This window comes from Somniosus microcephalus, chromosome 9 (genome assembly GCF_052327205.1).
Source record: "Somniosus microcephalus isolate GS21.2 chromosome 9, FLI_Smic_1.0, whole genome shotgun sequence".
NCBI lineage: Eukaryota > Metazoa > Chordata > Chondrichthyes > Squaliformes > Somniosidae > Somniosus > Somniosus microcephalus.
Genome location: NC_140995.1, coordinates 161,124,249 through 161,150,910, shown reverse-complemented (window position 1 = coordinate 161,150,910; position 26,662 = coordinate 161,124,249). Strand labels below are relative to the sequence as shown.

Here is a 26,662-nt window from a genome sequence, read left to right as displayed (position 1 = left end):
TAAAATCCTCCCAATCCTCAGGCTTACAACTTTTTTGGCAACATTATAAGCCTCTTCCTTTGATCTAATACTATCTTTAACTTCTCTTGTTAGCCACTGTTGGACCACTTTTCCTGTGGTGTTTTTGTGCCTTAAAGGAATTTATAGGATACAGCGAAGGCTATGGGCCCCGACAACATCCCGGCTGTCGTGCTGAAGACTTGTGCTTCAGAACTATCCGCGCCCCTAGCCAAGCTGTTCCAGTACAGCTACAACACTGGCATCTATCCAACAATGTAGAAAACTGCTCAGGTATGTCCTGTCCACAAAAAGCAAGACAAATCCAATCCAGCCAATTACCACCCCATCAGTTTACTCTCAATCATCAGCAAAGTGATGGAAGGTGTCATCGACAGTGCTATCAAGCAGCACTTACTCACCAATAACCAAGACCACTCGGCTCCCGACCTCATTACAGCCTTGGTCCAAACATGGACGAAAGAGCTGAATTCCAGAGGCGAGGTGAGAGTGACTGCCCTTGACATTAAGGCAGCATTTGACCGAGTGTGGCATCAAGGAGCCCTAGTAAAACTGAAGTCAATGGGAATCGGGGGGGGAAAACTCTCCACTGGCTGGAGTCATAGCTAGCACAAAGGAAGATGGTTGTGGTTGTTGGAGGTCAATAATCACAGCCCCAGGATATCGCTGCAGGAGTTCCTCAGGGCAGTGTCCTAGGCCCAACCATCTTCAGCTGCTTCATCAATGACCTTCCCTCCAACATAAGGTCAGAAATGGGGATGTTCGCTGATGATTGCACAGTGTTCAGCACCATTCACAACTCAGATAATGAAGCAGTCCTTGCCCGCATGCGACAAGACCTGGACGACATTCCCAATCTACCGTAGCCAAATCACCCCTCATACCTACGTAGTTTGCTTTGTTTAGATTTAAGACTCTAGTTTCGGACTTAACTAAATCACTTTCAACCTCACTATAAAATTCTATCATATTATGGTCACTCTTCCCTAAAGACCCCTTTACTACAAGGTTATTAATTAACCCTTTCTTATTGCACAATACTAGATCTAAAATAGCCTGTTCCCTAGTTGGTTCCTCAACATACTGATCTAGAAATCTATCTTGTATACATTCCATGAACTTGTCCTCCACACTAATACCGAAATTTGGTTTGCCCAGTCTATATGTAGATTAAAGTCCCCCATGATTACTGTATTACCCTTGTTGCGTGCGCCTCTAACTTCCTGAATTCTTTGCATTTGATTGCACATATCCAAACACAAGTGCTGGGCCACGTATCGGTGTGCACATTAAATTGTGAAGAATGGATAATTTTCTTTGTGATTCCCTAAACAACATATAGTTTGGTTGGGTGGGGAATGGGGCCACAATAACATCTGTGGTTGGTATTGCCCTCCTCCCCCAATGCGGCTTTGCTCTAATTCAGAATTTTCCAGAAAGGTGCGGGCATGAAACATACTGAATACAGTATTTTTAAAAATTGTCCTGAGTAAATTAATTTGTTTTTGGTTAAATTGGGTGCAGGGAGATTGTTGGGCAGACCTGTGCTATTTTAGTTTATATTACAGAAACATGGCTGCAGGGTGACAATGCCTGGGAATTAAACATACTAGGTTATTTAACAATCAGGAAGGACAGGCAGGAAGGAAGGGGAGGTGGGGTGGCTATGTTAATAAAGGAAGGAATCACTGTAATACAGAGAAATGATATTGGGTCAAAAGATCAGGATAATGAAACAGTTTGGGTGGAGATAAGGAATAATAAGGGGAAAAAAACAAAACACTAGTGGGCGTAGTCTATAGGCCTCCGAACAGTCGCAACTCGGTTGGACGGAGTATCAATCAGGAAATAGTTGAGGCTTGTAATAAGGGAACATCTATAATTATGGGGGATTTTAACTATCATATTAATTGGACAAATCAAATTGGGCAGGGCTGCCTTGAGGATGAGTTCATTGAGTGTATTAGGGATGGGTTTCTTGAGCAGTATGTAACTGAACCGACCAGGGGGCAAGCAACCTTAGATCTGGTCCTGTGTAACGAGACAGGATTAATTAAAAATGTCCTAGTAAAGGATCCCCTTGGAATGAGTGACCATAACATGGTTGAATTCCATATTCAATTAGAGGGTGAGGAGGTTGTATCTCAAACAAGCGTGCTAAGCTTGAATAAAGGAGACTATGAAGGTATGAGAGCGGAATTGAGTAAAGTGGATTGGGAAAATAGATTAAAGGGTAAGACGATACATGATCAGTGGTGTACATTTAAGGAGTTATTTTACAACTTCCAAAAGAAGTATATTCCACTGAGAAAAAAAGGGTGTAAAAGAAAAGACAGCCATCCGTGGCTAAGTAAAGAAATTAAGGATAGTATTCGACTAAAAACAAGGGCATATAAGGTAGCCAAATCTAGTGGGAGGATAGAGGATTGGGAAAACTTTAAAAGACAGCAAAAAATAACAAAAAGATTGATTAAGAAAGGGAAGATAGATGATGAAAGTAAATTAGCAAAAAATATAAAAACAGATAGTAAGAGTTTTTATAGTTATATAAAAAGAAAAAGGGTGGCTAAAGTAAATGTTGGTCCCTTAGAGGATGAGACCGGGAAATTAATGGTGGGAAATATGGAGATGGCAAAAACACTGAATGAATATTTTGTATCAGTCTTTACAGTAGAGGACACCAAGAATATCCCAACACTGGACAAGCAGGGGGCTATAGGGGGGGAGGAGATAAACACGATCAAAATCACTAAGGAAGTGGTACTCGGTAAAATAATGGGACTCCAGGCGGATAAATCACCTGGACCTGATGGCTTACATCCTAGGGTCTTGAGGGAAGTGGCGGTAGGGATTGTGGATGCATTGGTAATAATCTTCCAAAACTCCCTGGACTCAGCAAAGGTCCCGGCAGACTGGAAAACTGCTAATGTAACACCCTTATTTAAAAAGGGCAGTAGACAGAAGGCTGGAAACTATAGACCGGTTAGCCTAACATCTGTGGTAAGTAAAATTTTGGAGTCCATTATTAAGGAGACAGTAACAGGACATTTGGATAATCATAATTTAATAAGACAAAGTCAGCATGGTTTTATGAAGGGGAAGTCATGTTTGACAAATTTGCTGGAGTTCTTTGAGGAAGTAACATATAGGGTGGATAAAGGTGAACCAGTGGATGTAGTGTATTTAGACTTCCAAAAGGCATTTGACAAGGTGCCACACAAAAGATTATTGCTTAAGATAAAAAATCACGGGATTGGGGGTAATATTCTGGCATGGATAGAGGATTGGCTATCTAACAGAAGGCAGAGAGTTGGGATAAATGGTTCATTCTCAGACTGGCAATCAGTAACCAGTGGTGTTCCGCAGGGGTCAGTGCTGGCTCCCCAACTCTTTACAATCTATATTAACGATTTGGAGGAGGGGACCGAGTGTAACATATCAAAGTTTGCAGATGATACTAAGATGGGAAGGAAAGTAGTGAGTGAGGAGGACATAAAAAACCCGCAAGGGGACATAGACAGGCTAAGTAAGTGGGCAGAGATTTGGCAGATGGAATACAATACTGGAAAGTGTGAGGTTATGCACTTTGGCAGGAAAAATCGTAGAGCAAGTTATTATCTTAATGGCAAGAAACTGGAAAGTACTGAAGTACAAAGGGATCTGGGGGTCCTGGTGCACGAAACTCAAAAGGTTAGTATGCAGGTGCAGCAAGTGATTAAGAAGGCCAATGGAATGTTGGCTTTCATTGCTAGGGGGATAGAATATAAAAATAGGGAGGTATTGCTTCAGTTGTACAAGGTGTTGGTGAGACCGCACCTGGAATACTGCATACAGTTTTGGTGTCCATACTTAAGAAAAGACATACTTGCTCTCGAGTCAGTACAAAGAAGGTTCACTCAGTTAATCCCGGGGATGAGGGGAAGGACATATGAGGAGAGGTTGAGTAGATTGGGACTCTACTCATTGGAGTTCAGAAGAATGAGAGGCGATCTTATTGAAACATATAAGATTGTGAAGGGGTTGGATCGGGTGGATGCGGGGAGGATGTTCCCGATGATGGGTGAAACTAGAACTAGGGGGCATAGTCTTAGAATAAGGGGCTGCTCTTTCAAAACTGAGATGAGGAGGAACTACTTCACTCAGAGGGTGGTAGGTCCATGGAATATGCTGCCCCAAAAAGCTGTCGAAGCTACATCATTACATAAATTTAAAACAGAAATAGACAGTTTCCTAGAAGAAAAGGGAATTAAGGGTTACGGGGAGCGGGCAGGAATTTGGACATGAGTCTAGGTTCGGATCGGTCATGGCCCTGTGGGTAGCGGAGCGGGCCCAGGGGCCGTGTAGCCTGATCCTGCTCCTGTTTTGTGTGTCTAATTCTGTTAGATTCAGGAGATAGTCCTGTCATAGTGGATTGGCGGTTAGGATCAGATCAGCCATGATCTTATTGAATGGCGGAGCAGGCTCGAGGGGCCAATTGGCCTACTGCTCCTATTTCTTATGTTCTTATATTCTATGCCTGCAAATTCATTCATGTAAATAATTCAGCAAACCAAATCTTTCGTAATGCAGCCGTGAGTGTTAATTTTTGTACATGGGCTCCATCTAAACTGATCAAGAATGATTTTTGAAATCTGTAAATAAACGTGACTTAACTTAAAGCAATCTAAATTTGTTATTTTGCAGGCAACAGATCAGCCGTTTAGAAGGCTTGTCACAGACTAGCTCATGTGATTTTGGCAAGTATAAAGCTGAATGATTACTTTCTCTTCCTAACTGCTTTGATGAAACATGTTGATGTTGGTTTAAAAAAATATATGCCACTGGTGACCAGTCAAGCTATCGCTCCTTTGTACTTGGTAGCCAGTCTTGCTAGTTTTGCAATATCAAAGCTTACATTCATGTATAATAATGTAAGGGCAGCATTGATTTATTACCAACAAGTCCCAGTGGAAAGATTGAGACAGATTTTTAACAGATTCATGTTTCTCTAATTTAATTTTGAAATGTTAACATTGTCTGTTTTATTATTAATCGTTGATTTGCTTATTGCAAAAGGTTCTTTCTGTGGCATGCACTTTCATTTCGTTTAGCAATTGCCGCATATTTGTTTTCTCTCCTTTGCTATGAACTGAGTGTATTTTGCCTGTGTCAATATGTTCTAATTGTTGGTTATCACTTGACATATCTGCAGTGTCACAATTGTTAATCTTTCATTTGGGACGTCGCCCTGAATCTTCAATACGTAACATTAGGGAAGGAGAAAAAGTGGGAAGGACTGGTTGGGCACTGTAGGCACTGTCTGTTTGGTTTGATAACTCAGTTCAAATTACCTCGCACTGCCTGGAAGAAAGTCTAATTTCTCTGCTGGCCATAAGTGTTCCAAGTGAAAAGAATTTGTCTTAACAGCTCCAAATGGGAAACAGTGGCAAAAATAAATGGGGGAAACATTTTGCTTTAAGGGTATTTCTCCCTACATTACTATTTTCCTTTAAGTTCTGACTAGAAATCTGAGAAGTATAGAGCGGTTATATTCTCTTGTAAGCCAGATGCTTTATAGTGCTGTAGTCGCTCTTTTACCCAGAGGAGCAGTTTTTGGCTAGCTCTGTTACATTAGATAACTGCAAACAGCAGAACACACCCTTGTATGCCATATTGGGAAATTAAATATAAATTATTGGATTGAATGGTGAGATAGTCAAGTTGAGCTGTTCAATTTCATGACCTATTCTCAAACTACAGGAAACTTTGTGATATCCGGCACCGACGGGACCGAGCTGTTGCTGTCCCATCAAAACTGCCGGACAAACCAGCGCTAATGTTAAAACATACGGAGCTTTTGAGCTCCGTATCTAGCAACAAACCCTGTTGCAACAGCTTCTAAACAGTCGGCCGTAGCTTGCAAGCATCTCTGTAGCTAAGCAACAGCTTTAGCTAGACCTTGCAGAGCCTGACTGGTGGAAAAAAAAGCAATGAAAAGAAAAAAAACTTACTGAACCGACTCCTGAATTTTGCCGGTGGATTGAGCATTCCGGACAGTTAACCTCTGGATAAACCAAAGTTTCCTGTACAAGGGAAATCTTGCTGTTTGATTGTATTTAACTGAGCACAAGAAATTATGGCGGAGAAATTGGAGTACGGAAAGCGTACAGAATGGACGTCATAAAGGTAACGCGCGCCCAAAGACATTGGTCCGAAGCTGGCTGGAGACTGGGCCTGGGGCCTCAGCTGCATAAAACCGGTGAGCTGCGGATGTCAATTGGGCACCCTGATGCAGCTCAGCAGTCGGGCCCTCGGGAAAATTTGCCGACTCCAATGGTGAGCTGGGCCGCAGATAGATCCTGGTGCCACATAAACATAAGTGAATAAAATGTAACTTATCTTTTCATGCACGGTCTCCACCGCTAGTTAGGCCACAGTAGACCTGGAAAATCTGTGCAGAAAGGTGTGTGGCACATGCTCCGCCAAATTTGGAGCAAGGTCCTAAAAAAAGACATTCGGACCCTGATTAGCATATTCAAGGGACCTACTGCCTGATTCAAGTGGACACTTCGACAACTTCCAATTTGGCAGCCAGTGCATTTCCGGGGCAGAGCAGGCGCATGAGATGGGCCGGGAAATTGGTCCCCCCAACGCTCACTTAGACTGGAATGGACAAGACCTAACAGTCAGTGGCGAGTTTTGTTTTTATCTACCGTGCAAATACAGCAACTTCACGCTGTACAATGCATTTCAATGGTGAGCCAGACAATGAGATGCCGTTTTCGCGAAGCTATCGGCAACTCGGACAGCAACGTTTGGGTTTTTGAGTTTAACTACGTATATGCCCCTCGCCTGAAGTTGCTGTACCATTTGCGCATAAATAACAGCGCGCACCAATAGGAAAATCTTCTGGGCCAATACAACGATCAAGTAACTTCTCATAGGAATGTTGTAATTTGTATGCCGTTTCATGTGATGTTTGTTAATGTTGACTTTTTAATAAAAACACAGGACATGCTAATAGCGTATATGTTGAAGCAGATGAAATCAGACAGCAGTGCGTTAACTTCCTCCAGTACATCAAAGTGTTTATTTTCAGGTAATCTATCAATCTGCTTATGCTACTGGTTAAGAATATTTCAAAGGTTATAATAAAGAACCACTAAACCGGTCTGGAGAATATGTGTTACTTGTGAAAGGCTGGGGAGCTTGAATGATTCTGCTTGTCACTTTAGGAATAGTCATTGAAGAATCCTAGAAATTCACCACAGAAGCCGTCCATTTGGCCCTTTGACCCTGTCCTAGTGCTAGCTTCCTCCACCAGAGCTAATTCCATTTCCCTGTAGTATTCAATATCTTTGTGCTTATCTAATTCCCACTTCACTATCTTGACTGACTCAGCTTCAATAACTTGGCAAAGCATTCTATATCCTAATAACGCTTTTCATGAAAAAATGCCCTTCCCACCACCCCTTTAATGCTTCTAATACTGATCCTGAGTTATACCTCTTTGTTGCTGATCCACAAGCCAATGGAAATATTGGGCCGTATTTTGCGGCGTGTGTGTACGCACCCGTAAAGGCCCCGCAGGTTCCGGGTTTAGGCGTGGCGTGCGCCGCGCATGCGCTAAAACCCGGAACTTGCGATCTGTCAAGAATTTTCCGCATCCCCAGGAAAAGGGCCTCCGCGGGCGAAGAGTTGTGCTATTTGCCCAACTTCTACCCAGTGAATGCCCGTGAAATTCTTATGCCTGGTAAAAGCAGACCTTAAGAGTTTTAAAAAAACAGAAAAATTAAAATTTTATCAATAATTTATACATTTAAAAACTTGTTAAATAAGGTAAGTTTATTTTTAGGCCCTTTAAAACAGGTAAATTTATTTTTTTTTAAATTAAATTTTTGTTTTAAATATTTAATAAATGCCATTTTAATTATTTTTAAATATGTGATTTAAAAAAATTGATGTGTTGGTGTATTTTTGGGGCATTCTGTACATACGGAATCCCCATAAGTATGAATGGGGATCCCCTTCTGTCACTCGTTGGGCCGGCCCACCTGATCCCAGGGGCGCTCGCGAACCGCCTGCACCCCTGGGATATGTGGGCCTCTGCCCGCGGGTACCCAGGGAGCCCCAGGACCGCGAGTCTCCGTGGATCCCGAGGCCCCAGGTACGTGGGCATTTTATTTGCGGATCGGAGACGTTTCCCCGCGGGAAGCTTCCAACCGCAAATTCAGGGCCAATATTTCACCATTTGCCCTCTAAATCCTTTCATAATTTTGAACACTTGATTGAAATACCCTCCTTAACCTTTTCTGCTCCACTCAGTAGCCATTTTTTTAAGTCTCTCATTCTAATATATCCTCTCATTCTTGGTATAATCCTAGTGACTCTTTCCGTGGCTGCAATATTTCTGATGGGTGCCTAAAACTGCCCACAATAATCCAACTGTAGTCTAGCTAGCATTTTGCACGATCGATTGTAACGTGAAAGCATTAGGACCACAGAGTACATTCGGACTCAAGTTTCACCTTATAATTAAATATGAAGAATGTATTCAGTGTAATTTGTTTGTTGGGGAGAAAGGATGTGATCCATTGCATCAAGTGGTAAATCAGATTATTGAAGTTATGCAAAATGGTTGAGTAGCTAGTCAAAATAATTTATTCATCTGCTTTTCAGTTTTTTTTCTCCTTCTCCCTCCCCCCATTTTTATGATAATCCCTCACCCCACTAGATGTGTCTCGGCCTTGTAACTGAATTGGCATCCAGGCACTGTCAGTGTCTTACAAAAGCAAAATACTGCGGATGCTGGAAATCTGTTTTTATTACTGTCAGTGGGGGAAAAATTCAGTTGTTTGCGCCTCCTGTTAGCGCCTTAAGAGAGCACTAATGGGGCACAAAGCAACTAGCGCCCGGGCGTGGCGATGTTTGCACTGCTCGCGAAATTAACTAGACATTTTGCGGCGGCGCTAAACACTACCGTCATGATCTCCTGCGCCGGCAGATCGTGACGTCAGTCGAGTGCGCAGCACCCCGGACTGGATATTGAGTGGTGCCCCCTGCCTTACCGCTTGCTGCTAGCAACGACAGGTTGAGGGGAACGTTTTGCTGTCAGAAAGGGACTAGGGGAGTGCTATTTAAAGGCGACTGCTTCCTGCCTTTTTTTGTCGGTGACATTTTAGCACTATGCATTCTGAGAGAGAGAGACTTCTGGAGAGATTCAACACTGTGTGAAGGAGTTTTGAGTACTGAGCAGCACTTTGTAGGTTTATTTTGATTTGCCCTTCCTTGCTACGCCAGCGCTCTGAGGTAGTGCCTCGCTCCTCGGCCTTTGCGCCTTAAGACAGGTGTGAAGCGCCTGATTTAGTGCTCCAATCACCTCCTGGGGCGATAAAAGCCAAGTTTGCTGTCGAAAGCAATAATTAGCGCCAGGCGCTAAACTTTGCGCACGGCTGATAATGGCGCCCCAAATGGGGCGATACTGAATTTTTCCCCCAATGTCCTTGTTGTGCCAGCTTTAGAAGGATGAGAGTGCTCCATGGTGCTGCGTCACCTTCACCCCATCTCCCTTATTGTCCCTCTACCCTGTAAAGAAATCTCTGACCTTCACAGTGCTTCTCTGTGACAGCACGGCCAACACGGGGAACTCAATTTAGGGAACAGCACACACGATGCTGCAGCCAACCTCCCCCAACTCTGTGCAGTATTTGATGCTACTTTTGATCAATACTAAATATGGAAATCCGAAACTCATATGAACCGATAGGTTACAGGTAGTCTTAGAAATACAAAATAAAAACAGAAAATGCTGGAAATAATCAGCCGGTCAGGCAGCACCTGTGGCGAGAGAAACCGAGTTAACGTTTCAGGTCGATGAACTGAAATACGAGATTTGCTGGATTATGCAATTGCAGTACGAAAATGTGCTCGATTCTACACTGCATTGAGGATGCTGATACTGTTGGTGTTAAAGGGAGGCTGGTTGGCGATTGCAGTTCCTGGTAGATTATAGGCTCATAGTACAGTAAACTCTTGTTTAAACAGCACTTTATCATCCAGAATACTTTAATAACTGGCAAAATAGATATATCTCAATACAAAACAACACCTCAATAACCGGTAATCTTGCCGAATCCATCCAGCACTCGTTTTGCTGTGGCCAAGTTAGTCAGTGGAGATGGTGAGTGGAAAAGCAGCACCGTGGTAGGTATACCTCTCTGTTATCCAGAATTTTGCATCAACCGGCACCATCCTGGTCCCATAGGTGCCGGATAAGAAAGAGTTTACTGTACTAAACTTCTCTAATTGGCACTAATGTCTGCTGCCAAATTGGTAATCTCACTCTGAGTGGTCACAGAATTGTTAGTATGGGAAAGGGAAAACGGTGTTGAAGAGGGGCTTTTCTGAGGGTGGGGCTGAGACACATTTTTGTAACACTTAACCATACTGCACCTAACCTGGGAGTCTTGATGCTGGGAGCTGAAAATGGGAAGCATTGGAGATTTGAAGATCAGCTACTCGGGCTGACATAGTACTCTTATTGTCACAGCAAAAATAAATGCAGAAGAAGTAATTAAAATGTTTTGTTGCTGTACAGATATCTAGAGACTTCCAGAGGATTAAGTGAAGAACCGGTCCATCCATACGAGGAGCTGGAAGTCCAGCTGCCCTCTGTATTAGTGGAGGAACTTCATGCACTTATTCTGTTCATTGGCCGTCTCCGTGAACTTTCCAGCAATATCCTAGCCAACCTCTCGATACAGAATCCGGGAAAGGTTTGTGTCCTCTTTTTCAAAAAAATTCTTTGAAATAAATTTCATTTATTTCACCTGTGCTGAAAAATCTTCTTGAAGATTGTGGCTCGCAAACAAAATACATACTTAAAGATTACTTGTGTACATCATCAGTGTACTTTATAGGCTCAAAACTGAAAAGCACATCTGAACACTCAGTGTTGAAGTCACTGTTTGTGTGCAACTTGAACACACCAAAATGTGAAAGGAATGTTTTGTGTATCACAGGAATTGCATGCAATTGATCATGATGGGAATAGGTTTATACCTAGTGACAGCCAGACTGCATTGATGGCATAGAATGCTATGGCATCTCTGAGTGAAAAATTATACACAACTAAAAGCTGGTATTTCCTTACAGCCCTGCAGCATGTGGTATGCAGCCATTGATTATAGATTTTTTTCTCCCGATGAATTAAGTCAGTGAGCCTTGCCATGCTACTTGGTCTGATGCCTGCGTTCTTGCAAAATGTTGAGTTCAGCATGAGCAATGGCACAGGAGAATATATATACTGATCTGTAACATCCCCTGCAATGCCAGCCATTAGCATGCAGTTTAGAGGCCTCCGATCATTGGTGTCTGCCATCCCTCATCTCTGCCACCAGTGGTGGCATTGCAGACCTCGATCTCGGGTCTCCCCTGCACACTTTACCCACTTCCGGGCCTCTTCACCCTCCCATTGACACTGCCTCACTATCTCCTCACCTGCTATTGTGCTTCTCATATCTCTCATTAATACTGCCTGCTTCACTCCCTCCAGGCCTGTTTCTTTGAGCATACCCGGCATTAAAAGATAACGCCTGCTTTGACTTTCGTTGATTAACTGGTCATTCATCTCTTTGCTGTTTTGTGGGATCTTGCCGTGTGTAAAATATTTATTCTCATAAGTTACTGAACTCCAAAGTAGTTCATGGCAAGTGAAACACTTGCAGATATTTCTAAAATAAGTGATATGGTGCTATATAGTGTAAGTCTTGCTGATCAGCATCATTGGTTAAATCTCATATTTGCCATTTCTCTAGGTTTTTCCACCATCCTGGCATTTGCTGCATTTGCATCTGGACATTCATTGGTCAGTGCTAGAAATTCTGCATATACTCGGGCAGAAAATGTTGGGTAAGCATATTCGTCTATTGAAATCACAGTTCAGGATTCTGTGGCCATTTTGTGTACAAATAGGGCTCAGACATGAGGTGTCTTAAATTTTGAGCAGAAGTTTGCCGTAACTGGTTGGCTGCTCCATACGTCCCATGCTGAGTTGTCAGTTTAGTGTTAGTCAAGAGGTATTTTAAATGTGGGATGGACCACTGCTTTGAAGAGTTCCCAAACAATGGCCCATCAGTTAGCAACATCTGGTCATTTAGGGGACATCTGCCACCCTGCTATTGGCAAGTTTCTTGATCTCTGCTCATTTCTGCACCATTGGCTGGACAGATAACAGAGCAAACATATCTTTTTATCTTAAGAATCTCCCCAAGCCTTGCCTAGTGTTATGTTGGTGCATCTACAGACATATTAGAGGAATACACATATGCTTAAGGTACAGAGATCTGATTCAGATCACAAAAGAGTTTCATTGTTGCACTAACAACAGAAAACACTGGAAAAACTCAGCAGGCCAGGCAACATCCGTGAAGAGAGAAACAGTCAACGTTTCGGGTCGAAACCCTTCTACAGAACTGAGAGAAAAGGCAGGAAATGAAAAGATTAAAAGGCAGTTTGGGGGCTGGGAAATGGGGGAGGGGATGAAAGAAGAGACATTAAGAGATATTCAAGGTGAGACGAGACAGTAATAGGACAGGTAAAGAAACAGACAATGGCTCTAGATGAAGTGTGAAATGCGCCGGCAGAGTGAAAGACAGCTGGCATGTGGGAGAGAGAGAAAAAGGAAAAGTCACAAACCAAAAGTGTGGATAAAAAATATAAAAATATAATAGGGGCCGAGGTTATGATCTGAAGTTGTTGAACTCGATATTGAGTCCGGAAGGCTGTAAAGTGCCTAACCGGAAGATGAGGTGCTGTTCCTCGAGTTTACGCTGAGCTTCCGTGGAACAATGCAAGAGGCCACAGACGGTGAGGTCTGAGTGGGAATGGAACGGTGAATTGAAATGACAGGCGACCGGAAGCTCGGGGTCACCCTTACAGACTGAACGGAGGTGTTCCGCAAAGCCTGTCCGTAAAGGTAAAGGCACTTTACAGCCTTCCGGACTCAATATCGAGTTCAATAATTTCAGATTATAACCTCGGCCCCTCTTATATTTTTATATTTTTTATCCACACTTTTGGTTTGTGCCTTTTCCCTTTTTCTCTCTCTCTCCCACATGGCAGCTGTCTCTCACTCTGCCGGCGCATTTCACACTTCATCTAGAGCCATTGTCTGTTTCTTTACCTGTCCTATTACTATCTTGTCTCACCTTGAATATCTCTTAATGTCTCTTCTTTCATCCCCTCCCCCATTTCCCAGTCCCCAAACTGCCTTTTAATCTTTTCATTTCCTGTGTTTTTCTCTCAGTTCTGTAGAAGGGTTTCAGCCCGAAACGTTGACTCTGTTTCTCTCTCCACGGATGTTGCCTGGCCTGCTGAGTTTTTCCAATGTTTTCTGTTGTTATTTCAGATTTCCAGCATCCGCAGTATTTTGCTATCGTTCATTGTTGCACTACCGCGCAAACAGATACAGGGCTGTGCGTAAAAAGAAAATGAGGCAACCACACCAGTGACAGACCCAAATTCATAAAAACAACAACTTGTATTTATATAGCACCTTTAATGCAGTAAAACGTCCCAAGGGGCTGCACAGGAGTGTTATCAAACAAAATTTGACACCGAGCCACATAAGGAGATATTAGGGCAGGTCAAAGAGGTCGATTTTAAGGAGATTCTTAAAGGAGGAAAAAAGAGGTAGAGAGCTCAGGGCCTTGGCAGCTGAAGGCTCGGCCGCCAATGGTGGAGCGATTAAAATCGGGGATGCTCAAGTGGCCAGAATTAGAGGAGGGCAGATATCTCGGACGGTTGTAGGACTGGAGGAGATTACAGAGATAGGGAGAGGCAAGGCCATGGAGGGATTTGAAAACAAGGATGAGAATTTTAAAATTGAGGCGTTGCTTAACCGGGAACCAATGTAAGTCAGCGAGCACAGGGGTGATGGGTGAACAGGACTTGGTGCGAGTTAGGACACGGGCAGCAGAGTTTTGGATGAGCTCAAGTTTACAGGATGTAGCATGTGGGAGGCCGGCTCGGCGGGTGTTGGAATAGTAGCAAACACATGGTAACAAAGACAATAGAGTAAATCCTAAAATTGAGCCTGTGCTCCAGGAGAGCTGCACCTCTGGAAGTTTCAGGCTGTGGGTGCTGCACTGCCACAACTCGGGGACCTGCATTTGTAGACCCCTCCAAACATAACCAACTTCACCCCTTCCGCTACACAAGAAGGTTATTATGAATTTGATTGCATTTTTTGAAGAAGTCACTAGGTTAGTGAATGAGGGTAACCCGGTAGACATTATCTACCTGACCTTTCAGAAAACCTTTGATAAGGTACTTCTCAAGAGGTTTCTCTACAAGATAGAATCTTGTGAGATTAGTGGTAATCTCCTGCGGTGGATTGAGAACTGGCTGAATGTCCATATCAATGATTTGGATCTGCTTGGGGACTGGTTATCAGTGGTGTCCCACAAAGTTTGGTGTTAGGACCTTTGCTATTTACTATTTTCACTAATGATTTATATGTGGGTGTTGGGGGAGTGATGTTTGCGGATTATACCAAGATATGTGCACATGTTAGGACTGTAGAACATGTGCACCTACTGTAAATAGATCTTCAGTTGTTAGAAGAATGGGCCTGTGTTTGGCAAATGATGTTTAATGTAGAAAAGTGTAGTGTTATGCACATGGGCCGATCAAATACTTACATCCTACAGGGTTCAGAATTGAAGCAGACTCGGCTGCCCGTGTCCTAACTCGCACCAAGTCCCGTTTGCCCATCTCCCCTGTGCTCGCTGATCCTTGTTTTCAAATCCCTCCATGGCTTCGCCCTTTCCTATCTCTATAATCTCCTTCAGCACCACAACCCCCCCACCCTCCCCCCCCCACCGAGATATCTGCGCTCCTCTATTTCTGCCCTCTTGAGGATCCCTGATTATAATCGCTCAACCATTGGTGGTCGTGCCTTCTGTTGCCTAGGCCCTAAGCTCTGGAATTCCCTGCCTAAACCTCTCCGCCTTGCTACCTCTCTTTCCTCCTTTAAGACGCTCCTTAAAACCTATCTATTTGATCAAGCTTTTGGTCACCTGCCCTAATTTATCCTTATGTGGCTTGATGTCAATTTTTTGTCTTACAATACTCCTGTGCAGCGCCTTGGGACATTTTACTACGTTAAAGGTGCTATATAAATACAAGTTGTTGTTGTTGAAGCCAGTGATGAAAGCGAGAGGTGTCCTCACATGGTGGAGGATTTTGAGGCTTTGAAAAACAAGATTAGTTCCTCAGATAGGCTCAAAGAGCTGGGGGTCTGTAATGGAAAAGCATAGACTCAGGAGATTTGATCGAGATTTATTAAATGATGATGGGACTAGATTGTGTTATGTGGACCATTTATTTCAACTGAATATTTTAGGGAGGATCAGGGGTCACGCTTACAAGTTATGTAAAGACAGAACTAGGTTGGATGTTAGGCGCAACGTTCCCTCTAAGCTGCTGTCTGCCGGTCCCGCGCAGCCCGGGACCGGCTTTTCAAATGTGAAATTTCGCACATGCGCTAAACTTTGAATGGGCCATGTGGCCCGTTAAATGGGCCACTCACCCAAAAGAAAATGAGGGGGAACATTGGTTAGGTGGTTCTTTCCCCGGAGAATAGTGGACCTGTTGAACAAGTTGCTGGCTTTTCTGGTGAACATTGATTCGCTGTATTCCTTCACGAAAGAGCTGGACCTGTTTCTGGTTGGGGCAGAGATTACCTTGTACAAGAGGTAGGTATTGTATCATATAAATCAGGGCCTATGTGATCTCCTGGACTAGCTTTGGTTGCCTAAAGGGGTCGGAGAGGATTTTTCCAGATTTTTATGGGTTTTTATCGCCTCTCCCAGGAGATTACATGACTCCAGGTGTGTGGGGAGTGTCTGTAATGATGCACTGTATGGGACAGGCTGGATGGACCGGCCGATCTTTTCCTGTCCGTCATTTTCATATGTTTGTACACCTGAAATGACCGACTGACTGCAGGAGTTTTAAAATAATTTTTACCCTATTTTTATCCTTGCCTATACCTTTTATCCAGGAAAACAGATCTGACTGGGTGATTTTTTTTTACATTTCTAATAATACTGGAATAGTGCAAAATGAAATGTCTGATACTGAAGAGCCTAGATGTGGTAAATTTAGTATTGGATTCCACTCGGAGAGTCCATTGCAACCACAATTTCAGCTGTCATTATCGCCAGGGAATTAATATTGCTCGTTCTCTAATAGACAGACATCTGTAGTGATTGCACAGCATTCCATTACAAGGTGGATTGAAAAAAAAATTGGGAGATCTGTTGCTCTCTGTTTGACGTAATTCCTGACAGCGAGTATGGAATGACATTGAGAAGAGCTATGAGTGATTTAGGGTCCAAGTCTCACGTAAAAGCTAAAGCATGGAGGTGGGAATACAAATGGGGGTAAATAACGAGGATTAAAATTTCCTTAAATTGTACAGGAGAAATCATTTTAAAAAATGACCCCTGTACTGTATTTGTATGGTATCTGTGCATTGCTTTCTAGAGACTTCAGGTGAGTAGTTGCAAGTCAGATGATTAGTAAGGCATTCCAGAGGTGCACTATTTGGCTGGGTAGTTTGTGGGTATGGATCTTTCTAATGAAATCTGAGCCATATAATAGTTTCATATGTCGTGTTGCTCCGGTAAATGTAATTGAAGGCAATGCAAAAAATGGGCAACCAATTTGATATTTACATTAAGCTACAAGAAGAGATCGAAGAGCCTGAGATTATTTACTCTGGAGAATTGAAGGCTCGGGAGAAGTTCTGCAAGTGTTCAAGATTTTCAAGGAAACCCATGCATTGAACCCCAATAATATGTTCACGATTGCCACAAACTCTATCATCAGGTGACACTGGCTGAAGCTTAGATGAGGGAAGGCACAAGGACAGTTTTGGTTTAACTGGAATAGACTGCCCAGGGAGGCATATAGTGTGGAAAGGGAGGAATTGGAGAAAATATTTGAGGGAGTAGGTGATTCAGGGCCATTAGTTTTGGGGACCAGCTGGATGGAATACAGAGACTAGTTCTATCTTGATTATTCAAGTGTTGCAGTTGATATTTACTAGTTGATTAGAAATCGATCATGGAGCGGCAAAAAGGGAAGATAGAAGAAAGCTGTAAAGACAAATTGTCAACATTACCACTCACCCCCAATTTAAAAAAAACCGTCGAGTTAATTTTATGTAACATATTTTGACAGCCTCTTAATTTTTCCCAACGTTTATTTAATTAACCTATGTTCCCTGGTGGCTCTGTAAAGATATTTAAATGTACATGTCATTTGCATGTGGCAAGTAGCAAATTTCACTGTCCGTTTATAGTTCTGTTATATGTCCTCTTTTTAAACATCCTGATGAATCTTTTGTCTCCTGTTGTTTTAGGCCAGGTAATTTATGCACATCAGTTTATGAATTTGACTGGAGAAAACTTGACAAATGTCAGCCTATTTGAAGATCATTGTAACAACCTTCTGCGTGATCTGATTGTCTTAGCTGTTAACAAATATACTAAGGTAGAGAGCGACTTTCTTGGCCTTAACTATATAATGTATACGTTTTCTCTTTATCAATTTTTTTTTACAGGAATGCGATTAGATAAAATGACACCTTCACTAAACAGACGCCAAAGTAGAAGCTGCATAGTGTGACTGCTCCCTCAGAAATTTCCTTTAAAAAAATAATTAAAATAGCCATTTTTTTTATTACTGAAAGTTTAGTGGTGGTTGATAGAAACCCAGCTGTAAGACTAGAAGTTTATGTCCCTACTTGGGGGTAAAAGTAGAGGAGATTGCCTGTATACAAGTCATATCTTTCTCAGGGATCCACTTGACTGGTTTCTCTCCCAGCAAAGTAATTCTGCCAACGGTAGTCAGCCCAGTGGTAGCATTCCAAGTACTTGTTACTGTGTTCTGCTCTACTGCTTCAGCACTGTGATATTTAAATAGCAACTTCCCTCCCAACTCTCTGCTTCAGTGCAAGCTCCCACTGCTGATTTGAAGTCATAGACGATCCACTAGGATATTCTCCCAGTGTTTGCGTGGGTTTCCTCCGGGTGCTCCGGTTTCCTCCCACAGTCCAAAGATGTGCGGGTTAGGTTGATTGGCTATGATAAATTGACCCTTAGTGTTAGGGGGATTAAATACGTGGGGTTACAGGGATAGGGTGGGATATGTGTTGGTGCAGGCTCGATGGGCCGAAATGGCCTCTATCTGCACTGTGGGGTTTCTGTGATTCTGTGATTCTGTGAAAATTGGCAGTGGGAACTATGATTAAAGGCAGAAGAGAATATTCCCATTTAAATATCACCGCTCTGCAGGAGTGGGCCAACAGCAGCTGGGAATATGCCAGTTCAAGTGAGACAGAACCGAGAGAAAATGTATTTGTGGACGGCAGTTTACAAGAAGGTGAGACTTTTGGTGGATAGAAGCTCAGTAATGTTGATCTTGGTTTTCTACAATTTTTTTTTGAGGGATCAAAATTTGGGAGGGTGAGGAGGCTGTCTTGTATTGCACCTTAAAAAATAAACAATTAGGTTGGAATTCTAGAGTTTGGAAGGGGCAGCATTCTGGCTTTAGGGTGGGTTCATGCTCTTCGTGATTGTGCCCGCAAAAGTTGTGCTCTGGGGCTGCCGCTCTTTTTGCAGAACGACTTTGGAGCATATCTGGGGGCGTTCCTGTGCTCGCCTCGGAATTCCACCTAGTTAGCCCCCTGATAGGCCTAGTGGGACCTGCACCTGCTGAGAGAAGTGTAGATCCCATTTTGGTCCTTAATGCCACTTATCTTCAGCCCAGTTTGGGTCTGGGATGCCTCCTCTCGGAGCAGCAAGGCGTTCCACCTCCTCAGTGGGGCAGGTGCCTCTGTTGCTTCAATAGAGGCGCAGGCGCCCACCCCAGTATGACCCCATCAAGGTTAGGGATTGGGTCAGCAGTGGAGCAAAGTGGTGGTCGGAAGACCTGCTCTGCCACACTTCTACCCCCTCAAAAGGATCTGCGGAATTTCTAGGCTAAAATTCTTAGCTGTGACAAAGTCTTTAATCATCTTTCATTATTGTCATGACAAGCAGTTTCACCTCGTGTGAATTCTGTGGCAAGAGGCTCTTTTCAAACAGTTCTTTATCATAATTTGACAAGTGTTAATCTTAGTATGAATTATTAGCCTTTAGACTTGTAATGCTGAGAGAAAAACAAACCTGGGTGCTGCTGTGTAGTAATGAATACAGAATTTGTGCTGCTTGTGGCTTCTGAATGCTGAGTTTCATATAAAGAATGAAACTCCTCTCCCCCACATGATGCACATGGGCCATCTCCACTATATATGTGATAAAGTATAGAGTGGAAATAAAGGTTTTATCTAGGAGGGGCAATGAGGTACAAAACTGAAGCTCTAAATTAGAAAATGTACTGATCCATTGGGGTGGGGGAGCAAAAATATGAGAGGGTTGATGAGGGCAATGCGGTTGACGTGGTGTACATGGACTTCTAAAAAGGCGTTGGATAAAGTGCCACATAATAGGCTTGCCAGCAAAGTTGAAGCCCATTGAATAAAAGGGACAGTGGCAGCATGGATATGAAATTGGCTAAGTGACAAGAAACAGAGAGAAGTGGTGAACGGTTGTTTTTTGGATTGGCGGAAAGTATACAGTGGTGTTCCCCAGGGGTCGGTACTAGGACCACTGCTTTTCTTGATATATATTAATGACTTGGATGTGAGTGTACAAGGCACAATTTCAAAATTTGCAGATGACACAAAACTGAAAAGTGAACAGTGAGGAGGATAGTGATAAACTTCAAGAAGACATAGACAAGCTGGTGGAATGGGCGGATACATGGCAGATCAAATTTAATGCAGAAAAGTGCGAAGTGATACATTTTGGTAGGAAGAACGAGGAGAGGCAATATAAACTAAAGGGTACAATTCTGAAGGGGGTGCCTGAACAGAGAGACCTGGGGGGTATATATGCACAAGACGTTGAAGGTGGCAGGGCAGGTTAAGAAAGCGGTTAAAAAAGCATACGGGATCCTGGGCTTCATAAATAGAGGCACAGAGTACAAAAGCAAAGAAGTTATGATGAACCTTTATAAAACACTGGTTCGGCCTCAACTGGAGTATTGTGTCCAATTCTGGGCACTGCACTTTAGGAAGGATGTGAAGGTCTTAGAGATGGTGCAGAAAAGATTTACGAGAATGGTTCCAGGGATGAGGGACTTCAGTTCCGTGGATAGACTGGAGAAGCTGGGGTTGTTCTCCTTGGAGCAGAGAAGGTTGAGAGGAGATTTGATAGAGGTGTTCAAAATCATGAGGGTTCTGGACAGAGTAGATAGTGAGAAACTGTTCCCATTGGCGGAAGGGTTGAGAACCAGAGGACAGAGAGTTAAGGTGATTGGCAGAAGAACCAAAGGCGACATGAGGAAGAACCTTTTTACGCAACGAGTGGTTAGGATCTGGAATGCACTGCCTGAAAGGGTGGTGGAGGCAGACTCAATCATGGCTTTCAAAAGGGAATTGAATAAGTACCTGAAGAAAAATGTTTTGCAGGGCTACGGAGAAAGAACGAGGGACTGAGTCTAGCTGAAGTGCTCTTGTAGAGAGCCGGCATGGGCTCGATGGGCTGAATGGCCTCCTTCTGTACTGTAACCATTCTATGATTCTATGTTGTGCTTTCCACCTTCCTTAAATTTTCAGAGTATCTTAGCTATATAAAAACAGGATTAATAATTCCAATAATTTATTTTGAAATATAACTTCTATAGTAATCCCAATAATCATAGGTGCAGCAAGTATTAGTAACCTAAATTATAAATGCAAAAAAAGAATTGTTTTGACATTTCACCAATTTTTAAAAATCATTCTTCAGAATGTGGGCATCGCTGGCAAGGCTGGCATTTATTGCCCATCCCTAAATGCCTTTGAGAAGGTGGTGACGGGCTTTCTTCTTGAACCGCTGCAGTTCATGTGGTAAAGGTACTCCCACAATACTATAGGGTAGGGAGTTCCAGGATTTTGACCCGTTCCTCTCGGTTATGTTAGTTTTTATAGATTTGCACATCTCAGCAAATCTGAAATTCAACCGTAATGATCTTCACCAGCTCAGTCATTCCATATCCTGATGGAGCTAATGTTATATGTACCAACACTGAGGTCGGTATCAATCTATTATCAGTTAGCTAAGTAAATATGGCACGTACTCCAAATCAACCCTTGTATAAACGTACTTGGGTCGGATTGATGTTGAAACCAACTTGGGATAGAGTATAATGCAAATTCTTAGTGGATTAACCCGACTGTTTCGTCCATTCTTAATCCTGGATAAACTAAGCAGTGTTTGTTTTTAAAGTGCATGAGCACAGCATCAGTCATGTCGCAGTTATATTACTGTTCTATTAAAGACTTGTAATGCACACCAAGCATAATATGTGTTAAATTATATTAAAAGAACTTTTGAAAATACCGTATTTCCACAGACGTCATACAAGGTGAAATTATTTCTAATACAATAATGAAGGTCATGAGTTCAAATCCCACCATGGCAAGCTGTGAAACACCAGGAAAAATGACCATGAAAGCTGTTGGATTATCTTAAAAATCCAACAGGTTAACGAATGTACTTCATGGAAGAGAAGCTGCCACCCTTACCTGGTCTGGCCTAAACATGACTTTAGTCTACAATGAGTGGTTGATTCTTTTTGCATTAGTAAGCCACTCAATTGTTCAGGACAGTAGGATGGGCAATATATATGGCCCTGGCATCATCACCCACATCATGAGAACAAATACAAAAAATCTGACACATATACACAATAATAATCCAGCTTGCAAAATAATATAGCCACACGAATATCTGCTGAGAGTCTGTGATTAAAAACAGGGCAGCTCCATGCAATCTTGCATGGTGGATTTGATGCTGAATCTGGTTTACTGTTCTAAGATAGAGTATGTTAACCTACTGTGTGATCTTCGGAGACCAACATTTTACCTCTTCTCTTTATGCCACACTGCATTTCACTTACAATTTAGCTTTCTGTAAACCTGTTTCTCGACAGTTACCATATCTGCCTTGTTGTGATGTATCCTTCTCTTATTTCATACTTTTATTTTATTCATTTCAACCTGCCCACTTAACATCCTTGTCTACTTTTAATTATAATGAAATTAAGTGTCCATTGAATATGAGAGTAAGAGGGAAGTCTATTAATAATATGATTTGGTATTCCAATTGGTTCTGTTTGTCTCTGGTTCTACTTTGTTTTGTGAACAGCGAAAGTATTTTCTTGCTGTCCTGCCTTTTAGGTTAGACCCTCTGAAGTACTCAGCACTTGCCATTACCAATGCAGCTGTATCAAGGAACTGTGGGTACTGCTCATCCAGCTCCTGGATCACAGAAACAAAGCTTCTCAAACTGAGGTAATATCGATTGGAATTTTTCTTTTTTAATCTTAGAATGATTATTCAATACAAACTTCGATTTGCCTGTGGCCACAAATTAAACTTTCCAGTGTCTGAAATGGAAAGTCTTTGTTGCTGATTGAGTGTATGTGTGTGTGTGTATGTATATATTATTTATTAGTGTACCTCCTGTGAGGCTGCTCATGGTAAGTTAGATGGTGTGCAGTTTTATAATGACAGAAGCTCTATGCTATTTTTTGTACTATATATTACTCTGTTGCTAAGGTGAAGCTGTATTTCTAGCATCACAAAATCTAATTGCTGTAAGTAAACATTGTATGAGTTCATTCAGAGTCTATGGGCTCGATTTTCATTGTGCCGTGGAGTCGGGTTTGGAGGCGTGCGGGGGGTTAAAATCCCGAAATCAGAGGTCCCGACCCCATCCCGCCCCCAACCCGCCTCCATGCCAGTTTCAAAGGAGGTGGGTACCCGTCCTGCGCTGGGACCCGCCTACCCGAGGCGGGAAGGGATTAGTGGCAATTAACTGCCTGTTAACAGGTAGTTAACAGGTAGTTTTTAGCCTAATCCCTATTTTTAAGCTTGAACTGTAGGATTCCCGATGGCTCCAAACCACGCCAAGTTAGAGGAGGCAGGCCATCGGGTTGAAGGGCTTGGAGGGGTCGGGATGTCCGGTGTTCAGGTGAGTGATGTATGCATGAGTGCAAAGGTATGTGTGTTTGGTGTGTCTAAAGTGATTAAAGAAGTGTAAATTACCTTTTCTTACCTTTTCAGCCTTCCTTCCTTTAGGTTCGGGGAGTCCCTCATCTCACCGGCACAGAAAGCAGAATGGCTGCGAACTGTCAAAAGTGACAACCTGTAGCATTCTGTGCAGGAGAGATTTCTAACTGAGTCTGTGGAGAAGGACTCAGGTTAGAAGTAAGACTGTCAGTGTTTGACAGCTTCAAACAACTGTGAAACACTGATATTTCATCTGTCAAAACGTCTTGACAGATGAAATTTCACTCTGTGACATCACCTGTTGTCGGGTGGCCCTTAATTGGCCGGCTGAGCCCGCTGGGCGGGCTCAACAAGGTCAATCAAGTTAAAATCGCGTGGATTGGCCGCATCTCGATGGAGGCGGGACTACAACCCCAAAAGTTGTAGTTCCGCCTCCAACCCGGCTCCTGAATGAAAATCCTGCCCTAATTGTTACATAAGCTGTAGGCCAGAACCTTGGCTTTGCTTGTTTCTTTTTATGTGTAATTGGTAAAGTCAATTTTTTTTAAATGTAGATGTTCTGGCTCCCAATATTTTTTGTTGTTGGAGAGTTTCTCTCTCTTCCAAATAATTCTTGGTTTCTTTATACCTTTTGTTAAAATGACATAGAAATTTGAGTGGGAGACTTGGGAGGGGGGGAATTCTATAGCGCTGAAAACCAGACACAGGCACCCCGGTGTGATATACCAGCGCCCGTTCAAGGAGCTCGGGCAACATGTCAAATTTGTGCTGCCTCCTAATTATAATGATTGTAGCGCACAGCCCAGAGCTGAACATAACATACTGCTGACAGGCTGTGCGCTCAGCAGGGGGCCCAAGTTCTCGATGATCGCGCAAGGCTAGCTTTACCTGCGCCTCTTAAAGACAGTCTGCACCTCTTAAAGGTGAGCTGCCTTCTGCTGATGAAAAATGTTAAAAATGCTTTAGCACGAACCCAAATGGCTCAACAGGCCAATGAAAGGACACCTAGGGTCTTGGAAGCAGCACTCTAACTTTGTGCAGGGGGGTGAACACTGGAAGAGAGGTCCTCTACCCAAGGGGTGACCAGTAGGCCCTCAAGAAAGAAGAATGTGGGACCAGATCGCCGAGGCAGTCACTGCCAGCAGTGTAGCCCCCAGGACCTGGCTCCAGTGCCCCAAGAAGTTTCATGACCTCAGACGAGTGGACAAGGTCAGCGAATGCATCTTCAAAAGCTTTGCGGTGGCTTCTATTTCAGCACTGTGGCCAAGAAGACACTGTGATGGTCAGTAACAGAGGGAAGGTAAAGTATGGGACAAATGTTGAAAGGGGAATTGGGGTTGTGTTCACTGGTACCGCAGGCGGATTATTCGATCCCGGATAGCCCGGCCAGAAAGGGGCTGTCTGGGTTGCCTAGTTCCTTCCGCTTCCTCCTCTTCTTCTTTCTCTTCCTCCATCTCCTCCCTCTGCGAGCAGCTTGTCCCCTTTACTGCCTCTGCTCCATCTCCATGTCTTGCTGCAGCCCAAGGGGGACTGCAACTAGAGCCTCCAGGACTGGGAGCATGTGGTGTTCTCAGAGGCCTTCCTTTAAGAGGCAAAGCCTTGCAAACATCCAGCAGCACTCCCTGCACTTCCTTCACACTTTAACAACTTTTTAAATGGTTTACATCAAGCCAGTACTCCAATAAAGTGTAAAGAAGCCAGTACAAAAGCGAAATTATTCAAAGTTGCGTGTGCCTCTTTAAGAAGCACTGGTTGGGGGTCCGTCGTACAGCTGAACACGTGCTTTGGAGAGGGCGTTAAAAGGAGCGGCGACATCCAAAATATCAGGCCGTGCATGAATTCAGCATTGCACGCTGGTTGATGTCATGACCTGACTAATTTCTATATTTGCAGAAAGCACAGGTAACGGCAGCCGACCTGCTCAAAATGGCGGCTGCCGTGTTCTGCGCCGGAAGTGGGCGGAAACGAAGTGGCTGCCATTTTTTCACCGAAACCGGCCTTATCAGCTGGCGCTAACGGGCTGGATTTCACGGCCTTGATGTCTGATGGCAGGAAATCGAGAAGGGCGATGGACAGGAAATGCACAATAGTTACACTGTTTTTATTGAAATTATTATATACATATATTAATAGTCATGTATAGCAAGCACTTCCTATAACAATTTTGTCATTGCTCTTTATTCATAATGCCTCTGTTGTTAAGAACATAAGAAATAGGAGCAGGAATAGGCCATTCGGCCCCTCGGGCCTGCTCCGCCATTCAATAAGATCATGGCTGATCTGATCTTGGCCTCAACTCCACTTTCCTGCCTGCTCCCCATAACCCTTGACTCCCCTGTTTTTCAAAAATCTGTCTACCTCCACCTTAAATATATTCAATGACTCAGCCTCCACAGCTCTCTGGGGTAGAGAATTCCAAAGATTCACGACCCTTTGAGAGAAGAAATTCCTCCTCAACTCCGTTTTAAATGGGCGACCCCTTATTCTGAAACTGTGCCCCCTAGTTCTAGATTCCCCCACGAGGGGAAACATCCTCCCTGCATCTACCCTGTCAAGCCCCTCAGAATCTTATGTTTCAATAAGATCACCTCTCATTCTTCTAAACTCCAATGAGTATAGGCCCAACCTGCTCAACCTTTCCTCATAAGACAACGCCTTCATCTCAGGAATCAACCTAGTGAACCTTCTCTGAACTGCCTCCAATGCAAGTATATCCATCCTTAAATAAGGAGACCAAAACTGTATGCAGTACTTCAGGTGTGATCTCACCAACGCCCTGTACAGTTGTAGCAAAAATTCCCTACTTTTATACTCCATCCCCCTTGCAGTAAAGGCCAACATTCCATTTGCCTTCCTAATTACTTGCTATACCTGCATGCTAACTTTTTGTGTTTCATGTACAAGGACCCCCAGATGCCTCTGTATCACAGCATTCTGTAGTCTCTCTTCATTTAAATAATATTTTGCTTTTTTATTCTTCCTACCAAAGTGGATAAGCTCACATTTTCCCACATTATATTCCATCTGCCAAATTTTTGCCCGCTCACTTAACCTATCTATATCCCTTTGCAGACTTTTTGGGCTTGATTTTCATTGAGCCGTGGAGTCGGGCTTGGAGGCGTGCGGGGGGTTAAAATCGCAAAAACTGGCGGGCGGGACCCCCCCTCCGCCTGGTTCACGACTCCGAGCAACTTTAACTCAGGCGTGTCTGATGGTCCCGACTCCACCCCGCATCCAACAGGCGGGACTGGTCTTTAAGGCCCTCAATTACCACTAAATGGCCTCTCTACTCCTATTTTGAAAGGCCCTTGCGAATTTAACCCTTTTCCCACGTAAAACACGCCTGGTGGGAAACACGAATGTGAAACCTGGCGGGAGCACTATTGGATTGTTGACCATCAACTGCAGGTCAACCATTAAAGAGATTTGATCAGCCATGATTTGCAGGTGGCAGGACTTAGTGGTCTCAGGTCTGGGGCAACTTTTAGAAGGCTT

The 26,662-nt window shown here is 43.3% G+C and overlaps 1 protein-coding gene across 1 annotated transcript in view; it reads left to right on the top strand.

Moving 5' to 3' along the window:
- Positions 1-26,662, top strand: part of mms22l (MMS22-like, DNA repair protein) — a 313,635-nt gene that overhangs the window by 25,219 nt on the left and 261,754 nt on the right. The window contains exons 4-9 of the mRNA XM_085997428.1: positions 4,702-4,754; positions 7,009-7,096; positions 10,595-10,772; positions 11,814-11,907; positions 17,429-17,559; positions 22,334-22,447. Of these exons, the coding sequence (XP_085853554.1) occupies positions 4,702-4,754; positions 7,009-7,096; positions 10,595-10,772; positions 11,814-11,907; positions 17,429-17,559; positions 22,334-22,447 (658 nt within the window). The remainder of the gene's footprint in view (positions 1-4,701; positions 4,755-7,008; positions 7,097-10,594; positions 10,773-11,813; positions 11,908-17,428; positions 17,560-22,333; positions 22,448-26,662) is intronic.